We start from the raw sequence: 13,169 nt of genomic DNA, 5'->3' as shown, positions 1-13,169 counted from the left end.
AGAAATGACGGCTTGGGACTCTCCACCTCGGCTCGGCAGAAGCCATCAGTTCTCTGAAAGGTGCAGAGTCCACCACTTGGAAAGGGAGGGACTGCAGCACCAGCAACTTGGCCATGAGCACGTCCAGCTTCTGCGCCGTTAGATGCGTGCACGCATACTGTTGTCTCTTGGCAATTGCTTCGGTGATCGATTGATGATAGAATGACTGACGAGGAGGAAGAGCAGGAGCATCAGGACCAGCAGATGATGGGATGGACCGACAGCTCCCTTCGGCTGAGGTGGTGGAGCCTTGACTGCCTGAAATCGGGTGCGTGGCACTGGGTGATACAGCGGGTGCTGCGGCAGGCTGGACCACCACATCGGAGCCACAGTTCTCCCAGGCCACTTTTTGGTGAAGCTGCATATGTTGATGCAGGGCTGTGGTGCCAACATTGGCACCCTAGCCACGCTTCACCTTCTGCCCACAGATTCTACAAATGGCAATGTTCACCTCTTCCGGCTGCTTAACAAAAAACTGCCACACCGCCAAGTAGGTGATTTTACCCCCAACACTCCGCACTGACTGCTACGAACGCTGCTTCCATAAATCCCTGCACCACTACTTTCCGGTCAGGTTAGCTTTTGAAAAGCGGGTGTTATACACAGGGCACGTTTGGCTCCCGACCTTCCACTGCTGCCACCCTGCTGACTCGCCCCCGCCACGCTAGCGACTTGCTAGCTCCGCCACTGCCTCACGGGCAAGCTGCCACCCTCTTCTCCCAATGATAATGGAGCCCCTTCGTTACCCGGCTCCCAAGTGTGATCAGCTTCATCATCATCATTGAGTATTGTCTGCACATCTCTGATGTCCTCCTCAACGGTCTCTGGGTCAGGAGCCTGACCGTTCGCAACATCAGCTCCCATGCCACTCTCATCATTACTACTTGCCCGCCTAGCAGAGGAAGTGGCGGATATCTCCTCCACATCTTGGCTGGCCAGTAGCTGCTGACTGTACTCTAGTAGCTCGTCCTCGCTGTATAGTGGGGCTGAGCCCACAGCATATAACACTTCTCTGGCTGAGGGAACAGAAAAGGACAGAGGCAGGTTGAGGACAGGTGAGGGCACAGTGCCTGCTCCCGGGCCATGCCAACTAAGGGTTGTGTCTGATGAACCCATCGACTCTTGGCTGGGGGTGTCTGATGTCACTTCTGACGAAGTGGATGACCGAGTCAACTATTCAAGAACCGCTGGGTGCTGGTCAAGACACGACCGCTAGATGACTGGGAGCTCAGGCCTCTCAAAGTGACCCGTGCTACCACGGCCCCTTACTCTGCTGAGACCTGTACCTGCTCCAGAAACATTTAAGCCTCTGCCACTCCCATATGCAGGGCCTGGCACTGTATGACATACTGTTAGATCAAAAAATAAATAAAAAGGAAATTAAAACACCCCAAAAAAAGTCTGTAATTTTCTCACTTCACCACACAACAGCTAATAAGCCCTTTTTTTCCCCACTAATACACGCAACAAAAGGCTTTGGAAAATATAACTGCACCGCTGAACAGCAAATATATATTTTTTTGCCACTAATACACGCCAAAAAGGGCTTTAGAACATATAACTGCACCGCTGAACAGCAAATAGGCCCTATTTTTCCCCACTTACTGTATACACGCAACAAAAAGCTTTAAAACATATAACTGCACCACTGAACGGCAAATAATACTTTTTTGTTGCCACTAATACACGACAAAAAAAGGCTTTAGAACATATATATAAACATATATATATATATATATAACTGCACTTTACAAGGGCTAATATGACCCCAATAACAGGAACGGCTACCTGGAATTACAGAGCTATAAGATGGCAATTTGGATCCGCAGTCAGTGCAGCAAGGTGTAATAGGATTGTTCCTATTACCCAGGCTGTAAACTCCCCTACTGAACCCTGTTCTTCTTCAATACTGTGTAATAATTCCTCCCTATCCTTTCCCTACACCTAGACTAATCTTTCCCTGAACTTATAAATCCGTTTTAAGCACAAAGAAGTCATTCCTAGCATTTTCCCTAGCGTCTGCAGATGTCTCTCCCTCCACTAAGTACACTAGATAATGGCAGAATCCAAAATGGCTGTGGCTATTTATAGGGCTGTGACATCACAGGGCTGATTGGCTGCATGCATGGCATTATGGGTAATACCTCGTTCCCAGAGTTCCTTGCTCCATGTCCTCACACATGCAGCAGCCATTTTAGGAAAAAATGTGATTCGTTAACAGTCGAATGATAAGGAATGTCGGATTTCCATAGTATGTAAGCATTGCAGGGTGTATTGCAATGTATAATGTGATGGACAAATGGATGAAGTGAGACAACCCCTTTAAGGAACGTGAATATGGCCATTCTACATGAATGCTCGAGGACCTTTTACTACAAAAAATATGACCCATAAAATAATATCCCTTAGGCCTCCGCAATTTGCGGAACGGCACGGACAGCCTTTAATATAAATGCCTATTCTTGTCCGCAAAGCACGGACAAGAATAGGACATGTTAGATTTTTTTAGCGGGGCCACGGAACGGAGCAACGGATGCGGACAGCACACGGAGTGCTGTCCGCATCTTTTACGGCCCCATTGAAGTGAATGGGTCCGCGTCCGAGCCGCCAAAATGGCGGCTTGGATGCGGACTAAAACAACGGCTGTGTGCATGAGGCCTTACTGGTAGGTCGCTACTGCAGGATTTAATCTCGTGCTCTCCTATCCCAACCTATATATCTGCTTCGGGGAAAAATTGCCATATGCTAAAGAGATGACAGCCTCTGTTATAAAAGTTCCCAAAACTGTATCTAGAGGTTGCCTGATTCAAGAAAACAGCTTCAAAACTTTGTATACCTTTGACATTGAATGGTAGTGGCCCAGATGAAGTGTTGTGTCATGGTATACTACCTCAGGTCATTAATCTCTGGGCATCAGTGCAGTGGGAATACAATATTAAAGAATGAAGCTAGAATTAAATGTATAAAAGTCTCTTTTACTAAGTGCAACATAGAACTTCAGGTACATTCAATAGCAGCTGATTTCAAGTGCAATTCTCTGGTACCAATAAGGATTTGAAGGCAGGCTTTATCGTTACAGTTTAGCACTTATGTTGTACTAACCTAGTAGTATTCTGAGTGATGGATGTCTTAGCCGTAGTCCCTCACCTCACAGCAGTGTCTTTAGTGATGGTTGTAGCTGTTCACTCTACTGTTGGTCTTCTCAAGGTTTTACTTGAGCCTGTCTTTAGCTATAATTCTCTTTGGAGAATCCTTCCAGGCATGTGCTTCCTCTCCACTGTGTAACTCAACAGGAACTTTCCCTCCTAGCAAGGAATCAGGACTGGTCCACTCCTAACAAGATGGGAGGAACAGGATGGTTAGCCCTGTTCCTTGCCAACTTTTGTGAGCCATATCCTTAACTGGAGCTAACGACCAGTTAACAACAAAACAATACATAATATATACATAACTATATACAATTGTAGTATCCCCTGGTCTTGGGTACCGCAACAAGACACCACTCATGATTAACAAAATAATTAGCTCTTACTGAGATACTTGTTGGAAGTGTATGTGTGTCATTGGAGCTATCACATATATGGTGGGACTGTAATGTCTCTTTGGTTTGAGGTTTGGACCATGATGGAGAGAATCTGCAGCATGACACGGATAACACCCTGTTAACTCTAAGTACAGACCTGCAGTCCTATGTAAAACCATAGATAACAGACATGTAGTCCTATGTTAAAGCTATATATACTGTGTGTGTGTGTGTATATATATATATATCATGAGGTCATTCCATCTTTTTTTTTACCTGCGATGTCGTGCTTCTGGAGGTTGTCAAAGGCTCTTCAGTGCTTTCTGTGTCCAGGCTCAGAGGTTCAGTCATGCTCTGGTTTTGCCAGGCTTACTTATATCTCTATGACTGGGGTGTGGTTTCAGTTACTGTTTAGTCTCTCATTTCAAAACAAAATAATGGAGTAATTCTGTAGAACAATTCTCAGGAAATTCTAAGTTCTAAAATATTTCTTAAGAAAAATGCTCTGGTTTAGCCAGTCTTACTTATATCTCTATGACTGGGGTGTGGTTTCAGTTACTGATTAATCTCTAATTTCAAAACAAACTAAAGGAGTAATTCTGTAAATAGAAAAATTCTCAGGAAATTCTAAGTTCAAAAATATTTCCTAAGAAAAATCACCACCATGGGATGGTTCTCATGATTTATTAAAGATAATTTCTGGGAATACGATTCCAAAAACAGAACAATCTTATTATATACAGACACCATTGGGTGCATATTATGTGCATATTGCTGCGGTTTTCACTACCTCTCTCAGAAAGCTTCTCTGTGTCATGTCAATTGTCTGCACCAAAAGACAATTGACATATAGGACATGTAACGGTATCAACCGTTGGCGACATCCTTCTCCCCTGGTCAGGGTGGCGCTGTAGAGCTGTCTCAGAGACTTCCAAGCCGAGTGGTGATTCCCAGTAGCTGTGCAGCTCTTACAAGAGCTAGTAGTGATATAACTGTTCCCTACAACACGAGACGAGGCTGCGAGTTGAGGGTAAGAAGAAAAACATTTATTGGTACCACCCTTGGGCTTATATACCAGTCTCCATGGAAGGGGACCTCCCACATGGACCTGATGGAGAACTCTGTGACAAACACACAGACTAATGGAAATAATCACGCAATCCGGGACAGTCCCACACAATGTCTCCCCTCTGCCTGGGAGATAATCAGGTTAGACACTGTAGGTAACCCAATCATCTCCAGACAGTAAAACCACATTGTGTATAAAGACTCCCATACTGGACACACAATGTCTCTCCCCTGACTGGGAGATAATCAGGTTAGACACTGTAGGTAACCCAATCATCTCCAGATAGTAAAACCACATTGTGTATAAAGACTCCCATACTGGACACACAATGTCTCTCCCCTGACTGGGAGATAATCAGGTTAGACACTGTAGGTAACCCAATCATCTCCAGACAGTAAAACCCAATTTTTTTTAATACGCATTAAAAAGTACCCCAAAAGCCACAATATTCCAACAGACAAACAGAGGGCTTCTGTTACAAGAACTGCGTAAGATTTCCAATGATTAGCTTAATTCTTCTTTTATTGTCATTTTAGATGTCTTTGATTGCCACTGTCTATACTGTTGCATGATCAATGGGGACAATTTATTTATTTTTTATTAGATTTTCGTTGATTCTACACAAATCAAATATGTTCCAATTGGCTTGCAAATCGCTTTATGACACTCTGACCACTTTCCACCACCTTTTAAGCTTATGAACGCATTAACAATAGAGACGAGTGAATTTTTAAAAACTTCGATTAGACCGCTTTGCCGATTTTTGGGGAAAAAGTTTGTGTTGATGTCACTGATTATTTTGCCCTTCCTCTGATCCATCAGAACAATAACCCCCAAAAAACTGATCCTGTCTGTTGAGCATCCGCCTTCACTCGGTCAGCATTTAGTCATTAATCCATCAGTATTTCTAGTGCCAAAGAAAACAGGAGTGGATCCAAAACAGAGATGACACGTAAATTGAATATTTGCATGTCTTCTGGGTTTTTTACCCACTCCTGCTTTTGGCTAACAAATCACAAGCCAATTCTTATGGGACCATGCAGGCCTTACAGCTGCTACACAGTCAGAATCCGTTGTGCATCTCACTTTTTCTTCCTTCTGACAGATCAGAAAAAGGGTCAAATAAATGATGATGTCAGCCAGGCCGAAATGCAAAATAGTGGCCCAGTCATGTAGTGGGGAGGGTGGGAACAGCATGAGAAGTTCACAGAGTGGCCCTATGACATAGTGGTGAGGTGGAAGCAGCATGAGGAGGCCACAGAGTTGCACAATTACAGTGTGGAGGTAGTAGCAACAGCATAATGAGGCCACAGAGTGGCACAATGACAGAGTGTGGATGTGGCGGCAGCAGCAGCATCCGTAGGAGGCCACAGAGCGGTACAATGACAGTGTGAAGGTGGCAGCAGCATCAGGAGGCCACAGAGTGACAAGGTGACATAGTGTAGAGGTGGCAGCAGCATGAGTAAAAAAAAAAAACTGAGTGGTAAGGTGACATAGTGTGGAGGTGGCAGCAGCAGGATGAGGAGACCACAGAGTGGTAGGTGACATAGTGTAGAGTTGGCTGCAGCATGAGCAAAAAACAGAGTGGTAAGGTGACAAAGTGTGGAGGTGGCAGCAGCATGAGAAGACCACAGAGTGGCAAGGTGACATAGTGTGGAGGTGGCAGCAGTATGAGGAGACCACAGAGTGGCAAGGTGACAGAGTGTGGAGGTGGCAGCAGCATGAAAAGAAAGCAGAGTGGCAAGGTAACATAGTGTGGAGGTGGCAGCAGCATGAGGAGACCACAGAGTGGCACAATGACAGGGTCTGGAGGTGGAGGCAGCATCAGGAGGCAGAGTGGCACAATGACAGAGTGTGAAGGTTGGAGCAGCATGAGAAGAAAACAGAGAGGCAAGGTGACATAGTGTGTAGTAGGCAGCAGCATGAGGAAAAAACAGAGTGGTAAGGTGACATAGTGTGAAGGTGGCAACAGCATGAGGAAACCACAGAGTGGCAAGGTGACATAGTGTGGAGGTGGCAGCAGCATGAGGAGACCACAGAGTGGCAAGGTGACATAGTGTGGAAGTGGCAACAGTATGAGGAGACCACAGAGCGGCACAATGACAGAGTCTGAAGGTGTCGGCAGCATCAGGAGGCCTCAGAGTGGCACAATGACAGAGTGTGGAGGTTGGAGCAGCATGAGAAGAAAACAGAGAGGCAGAGTCCAAGTATGCCACCACCTGCTGGTTCAGGTCCTGCTCAAGGTCTACCTGCTGCTGCTGGTGATTAGTTTCTTCACTGTGCGGGTGAAGAAAACTATTCATTAGCGACTGATGCTGCTTATGGAGCTGGTACTGCTTCTGCCACCCCACCCCTCCCCAGCAGCCATGGCAGTGTAACGTGAGCGCAGAGTGCCCCCCCCAGTCAGACCTGCAAGAGGATGGACGATGGCGCAGATAGGCAGCGGCCAACTGACTAAAAAGGATGTCTCTGCAGTAGGTTAGTTTGTCCTCCCTCTCAGTAGGTTTAAAAAAGGCCCCCATTTTGGACCGGTAGCAAGGGTCAAACAAGGTGGAGAGCCAGAAGTCATCCCACTCACTACACATTGCCTGTGCTCTAATGTCCTCCTCCCCCTCCTCCCCCTCTTCCAGTTCAGCCCCCACAGGGCTCAAGTGGACGTGTGATCTAGGCTTTACGTCTCCTGTCCCCTGACCAGCCATTGTTACCACCATCTGTTCTAGTACATGAAGCAGTGGAATGACGTTGTTCATCCCGTTCATCACTGACAAATAACATGGCATCCTCAAAAGGCCTGAGCAAGCGGCAGGTGTCACGCATGAGCTGCTACTGGCTGATATCGTATTTACACAGGGGAGTACTTCTATCCGCTTGGATCATCAAGAAATAGTTGATGGCCTTTCTCTGTTCGTATAGTCGGTCCAACATATGCAGGGTGAAATTCCAACCGTTGGAAACGTCACATATGAACCTATGTTGGTGGATGCCGTTCTGCCGCTGCAGCCCAAGGATGGTGTGCTTTGCAGTGTAGGAGTGGCAGAAGTGCATGCAAAGTTTCCTGGCCATTTTTAGGATGTCTTGCAGATGGGTGGAAGACTTCATGAACCACTTGACAACCAGATTGAACACGTGTGCCATGCAGGGCGAATGCCTCAGCTTTCCTTGACGCAGCTCCGACATCATGTTCTTCATGTTGTCGGTCACTATGGTTCCGATTTTGAGTTGTCTCAGAGAAAGCCAGGATTCGATTTCTTGATTAATCACATGGAGCATGTCCTCCCCTGGGTGACTCCTTTCGCAAAGGCAAACCAGGTGCAGAACAGCGTGACACCACCGTGCCCTGCACATGTGGTTTGCTGGTAGGGCACTGTGACTTGCTCCTGCAGTGGAGGCTGACGACATGGTGGAGGATGAGGAGGCAGAGGTGGACATTGTCGCAGGACCAACAGCTTGACAGCGTGGAGGCTGAAGCGTGGAGGTCAAGTTGCTGGTGTGGCTGTGCAGGAACCACATTCACCGAGTGGGCCGTAATGGACATGTATTGTCCCTGACCGTAGTTACAGCTCCACACGTTGGCGCTGCCGTGCACATTTGCAGACACAGACAGGCTCAAGGAATGGCCCACCTTCTGTTCTACATATTTGTGCAGGGCTGGTACTGCCTTTTTCGCAAAGAAATGATGGCTTGGGACTCTCCACCTCGGCTTCGCAGAAGCCAACAGTTTTCTGAAAGATGCAGAGTCCACCACTTGGAAAGAGAGGGGCTGTAGCATCAGCAACTTATACAGGAGCACATTCAGCTTCTGCGCCGTTGGATGAGTGCATGCACACTGCTGTCTCTTGGCAATCGCTTCGGTGATCGATTGCTGCCGGAATGACTGACGAGGAGGAGGAGCAGGAGCATCTGGACCAACAGAAGATGGGAATGACAGACAGCTTCCTTCAGCTGAGGTGGTTGAGCACTGATTTTCTGAAACCGGGTGCGTGCAACTGGGTGATGCAGTTGTTGCTGCAGCAGGCTGGACCACCACATTGGAGCAATGGTTCTCCCGCACCACTTCAAGGTGATTCTGAATATTTTGACGCAGGGCCATGGTGCCAACATTGGCACCCTGGCCACGCTTCAGCTTCAGCCCACATATTCTACATATGGCCATGTTAACCTCCTCGGGCGGCTTGACAATAAACCCGCCGAGTAGGTGATTTTCCTCCTAACAGTCCACACTGATTGACTGCTACTGCCTCTGTGAACCCCTGCACAACTACCTTCCGGGCAGGTAGGCTGCTGTGAAGAAGATGGTCTACCCTGGGCACGTTTGGCTCCAGACTTCCCACTGCTGCCAACCTGCTGACTCCAAACCATGCTACAACCATGCTGGATCAGCCGCTGCCTCACAGGCAAGCTGCCACCCTCTTCTCCTGATGATGATGAAGCCCCTTCTCACCCGGCTCCCAAATGCAATTGGCTTCATCATCATCGAGTAGTGTCTGGACGTCACTGTTGTCATCCTCAACGGTGTCTGGGTCAGGAGCCTGACCGCTCGCAACACCACCTCCCATGCTACTCTCGTCATCACTACTTGCCCGCCTAGCGGAGGAAGCAGCGGATGTCTCCTCCAGATCTTAGCAGGGCAGTAGCTGCTGACTGTCCTCTAGTTGCTCGTCCTCGCTGTATAGTGGAGCTGAGCCCACAGCATACAATACTTTTCTGGGTGAGGAAACAGCAAAGGACAGAGGCAGTTTGAGGACAGGTGAGGGCACAGGGCATGCTACCGGGCCATGCCAACTAATGGTTGTGTCTGAAGAACCCACGACTGTTGGCTGGGGGTGTCTGATGTCACTTGGGATTAAGTGGATAACAGAGTTAACCAATCAATAACCGCTGGGTTGCTGGTCAAGACATGACCGCTCGAGGACACCAGATGCTCAGGCCTCTCGCTGCTACTCCTGATGCCACACCCCCTTACTCTGCTGCAACTGCTGCCTGCATCAGATACATTTAGGCCTCTGCCACTCCTCTGTGCATGGCCTGGTACTTCTCTGTCTGACATACTTTTAGCTGAACTAAATAAATTAAAAAGCAATCTAAAACATATATATTTGGACAGACAACATTTTTCTAATTTTTCTTCTGTACATTACCACAGTGGATTTTGAATAGAGTTGAGCAGACACCTGGATGTTCGGGTTCGACGGGTTCGGCCGAACTTCACAAAAAAGTTCGAGTTCAGAACCCGAACTTGAGCCCGAACCCCATTGGAGTCAATGGGGACCCGAACTTTTGAGCACTAAAATGGCTGTAAAAATGTCATGGAAAAGGCTAGAGGGCTGCAAATGGCATCAAAATGTGGTTAAGAGCATGGCAAGTGCTCTGCAAACAAATGTGGATAGGGAAATTACTTTAAATAACATAAAATACGTAAAAAAAATAATAATAATAATCTTGATCTAGGAGGATGAGGTCCATATGGAGTAGGAGGTTGAGGAGGCGTTGGATGTGGCGGTGTAGGTGGAAGCGGCAGTGGAGGTAGCCTACACTACTCTTTGGTTTTAAATTTTTTTTTTTTTTTTTAATTAGGGTACACGCCAAAACATTGGGAAATATAACCTGTGATTGAAAGGGCCCCTGGTTTGTCTGTGGGTGAACCTCCGGCCGGGCAACCACTAAAGACCAATACACGTTGATAGGTTTAAAATGGTTGTCCTTTATTTTGATATAGCAGGCAATTTATAGATACAAACCACAAGATTATCATATACCTCCCCTAAACTTAATCCAATCAGGTAACGAATTTATTAATCTCACCTCTATACAACCTTAGTAAAAAAGTCATGATAATTTCCTAGAAACAAGATACATATGTGATGCATTTATAATTCTTGGAATTAAGATATCTAACCATAATCTTTGTTGACTTTAGCTTTGTTCAGATATTTCGCGGAATTATCTTCGTTTATTTTGTACCAACATATACCTGATAAAAAATGTCCTTTACTTATCTAAACCAAAGGTGAACGTCAAGATACAAAAATGCTTATATACATAACCCGTATCAATGTAAAATCTATCTGTTTGCTAAAGCCTGCATATCTCTTTCTAGCCATGCGGTTTTAAGCTACCGACCTCTATTTCCTGTTTAGCTTGTGTTACTAGACCTTGCTGTCATAAGAGTATAAAATATTTCCTTTAAAGAAGAACTCTGCATATTTAATACATGCATATAAGGCTGAATTATTACATATATATGTGAACGTGTGTGGATATAGACATAATTTCCTTACAATCCCCTCTTTGATCATATGGAATTCCCATTCCATGTGATCACTCCTTATACCACACACCAATTCTCGGTATCTTTCTCAGGGTACTTCCCTTTTTAAGGGTGACATATTCACCTGAATCTTCTGGTGGTTTCTTACGCTTTATCAATTGAGAGGTTTTTCCCATTCCCCATATTGTGAACTTTATTAGACAATATATAAGGAGTAGAAATACCAAAGTCATTAAAATAACAATGCCTGCTTTCCTGAAAAAGTTGAAAATTCCGGAAAAGATACCTCCTGTGAAATCTCCTATCAAGTCAAAAGGGTTCCATGACCCAGGCATATTATGTAATTCCCCTTGTAATCTCTCCCTTTCCTCTTGATGACTGTTGATTATTTCATAGTAATCTGGTACCTCAATGTCCCTTGTCTCTTTGGTGAAGTTAGAGAAATAAATGCAACAGATTTGTTTGTTTTCTGTTTGATCACACAGTCCCGTGACTGCCATCATTAGTCTCTCCTGTCTTTGCCTAATCACTTCCTGTTCCATCCTTATTTTTCTCATTTCCTCATTTATCATCCCCAGGTCTTTTGTGGTGATATTAACCCATCTCTCGACTAATTCCTGGAAGGCATCTACTCTTACTAGGGCCATTGCAGTTCCTGTTGGACCTAAGATGCTCATGTAAAACTTTTCCCATGTGCTCGTCAGTGCCCTCTTTTTCCTGTGTGTGTTATGGAACATGAGCACCCCATGGGCTGGTCCCATCCGTACTTCTTTTCCTGATCGAGCACTCATGTATGGGAAGAGTTGGACCATAGTGCACCAACCTTTTGAACTAGTATCTTTAGGAAAAGGGATTGTAGTATGGCACCATAACCCACAACACACTATCCAGCCCTTTGGTAGACGAGGTGCTGGAATATCACTGAAGGTATTTTGCCCACTTCTTAGCCCCATTAAACACATCCATTGAACTATGTTAATAGGGTCAGTACTTCCATACTTAATGTCCGTTTTGTTTATTTGCTTCAACCAAGAGGTTAATGGGCCTTGATTGACCTGGGGCTTATAGGATGGACATTCTGTAAGATTGTACTGAAACATTCTTTCTATTCTTTCATCGGCATCGGCAATGGCGACTGTTATGAGCCCTTTTATGTCTACTGTTTGATTTGTAATATAGCTCTCTATGTCCAATAGTGTGAAGTTAACGTCTGTATTTGCACAGAATTTAGCATTAGCAAAATATTTCACATCCCTAGAATAATAATGACCATTTAAAAAACAAAAGTTTGGAGACTCGGAATACCCTTGTATTAAGAATGGTTTGTTAGTTGTTGTGATTTGTACTGTCTCTAGATCTGTTATGTCGATCAGGGAAGGAAGGCGCACAGGTTTTGCTAGCATTGGATAAATGTGCTCCCCTGAATGCATGTGTGAACAAACCCAACAGTTTCCTTTTCCCTCTGACTGTTGTTTACCAAATTCATGCATTAGCAGGAAATGATGTGGCACATTACTTGGGTCTGGCCAGTTTAATGATTCTACGTTATCTTTTGGGAAAGATGGTGTGTCTATGTTATCTATTTTGAAGGTTGTCTCGGAGAGGAGACTTCTCTTCTGAGTTCCTTGTCCCTTTAATTCCTGTATTTTCCTCCTAGTGGCTTTGTCACTTGGATTGGGTGATAGACATAGGGAGCTATTCTTTGGGGACGCCCTGATAATTAGGATTATAGCGTCTAGTTTACATACCCCTTCTTTCTTCTGCTCATGCCAACCTATAACTCTATCTAACATTGATTGTGACAATTTATTTCCTCTTTTAGTACAACAGGTGATTTTCTCTTTTTTGTAATTGGGCCTATTAAATATAGATATAGATCTTTTTGTTCTCTCATGTAAGGTTTCATTCACTTGTATCGGTGTGTGTGTCATAACTACTTTCACAGTTGTCACTACTAGACTATAGAGAATTGCGAGGGTACATATAATTGCCAAACAGTTCAACAGGGGTAATGGACACTTAATAATCCCGATCCTGCGACTTGTTTTTGCTTCAGTGTCTATATCAACAGTATGAGTTTCTTTTTCCTCTGTTTCTTCAAGAAAAGATGTTGTAGAACAAGGAGACTGGGGTGGCCTGGGGAGTTCTCTTTTAGGGGGTTTTTCCTTGACAACCCTGCTCCTGTCACCCCATGTCAGTACCCTTCGGAAGAAGAAAGGGTTTATCCATTGTCTCCCACCATCTGACAGTTTCATTCTCTGAATCATCTG

At 45.3% G+C, this 13,169-nt stretch overlaps 1 protein-coding gene and 1 long non-coding RNA gene across 2 annotated transcripts in view; one reads left to right on the top strand and one right to left on the bottom strand.

Annotated features, from left to right (window-relative positions):
* LOC120998935 overlaps nucleotides 1-3,913 on the bottom strand; it is a 55,178-nt gene extending 51,265 nt beyond the window's left edge. Inside the window, exon 1 of the mRNA XM_040429811.1 lies at nucleotides 3,839-3,913. Within this exon, the coding sequence (XP_040285745.1) occupies nucleotides 3,839-3,913 (75 nt within the window). The remainder of the gene's footprint in view (nucleotides 1-3,838) is intronic.
* A 1,316-nt stretch (nucleotides 3,914-5,229) lies between these two features.
* LOC120997111 lies at nucleotides 5,230-12,803 on the top strand. Its single transcript, XR_005778091.1, has 3 exons — nucleotides 5,230-5,241; nucleotides 6,740-6,746; nucleotides 12,490-12,803. It is a non-coding gene; the product is annotated as an uncharacterized LOC120997111 (long non-coding RNA).
* The last annotated feature ends 366 nt before the right edge of the window (nucleotides 12,804-13,169 follow it).

This window comes from Bufo bufo, chromosome 4 (assembly GCF_905171765.1).
Source record: "Bufo bufo chromosome 4, aBufBuf1.1, whole genome shotgun sequence".
NCBI lineage: Eukaryota > Metazoa > Chordata > Amphibia > Anura > Bufonidae > Bufo > Bufo bufo.
Note: the sequence above shows the minus strand (reverse complement) of the source record. Positions and strands in the feature narration are given on the sequence as shown.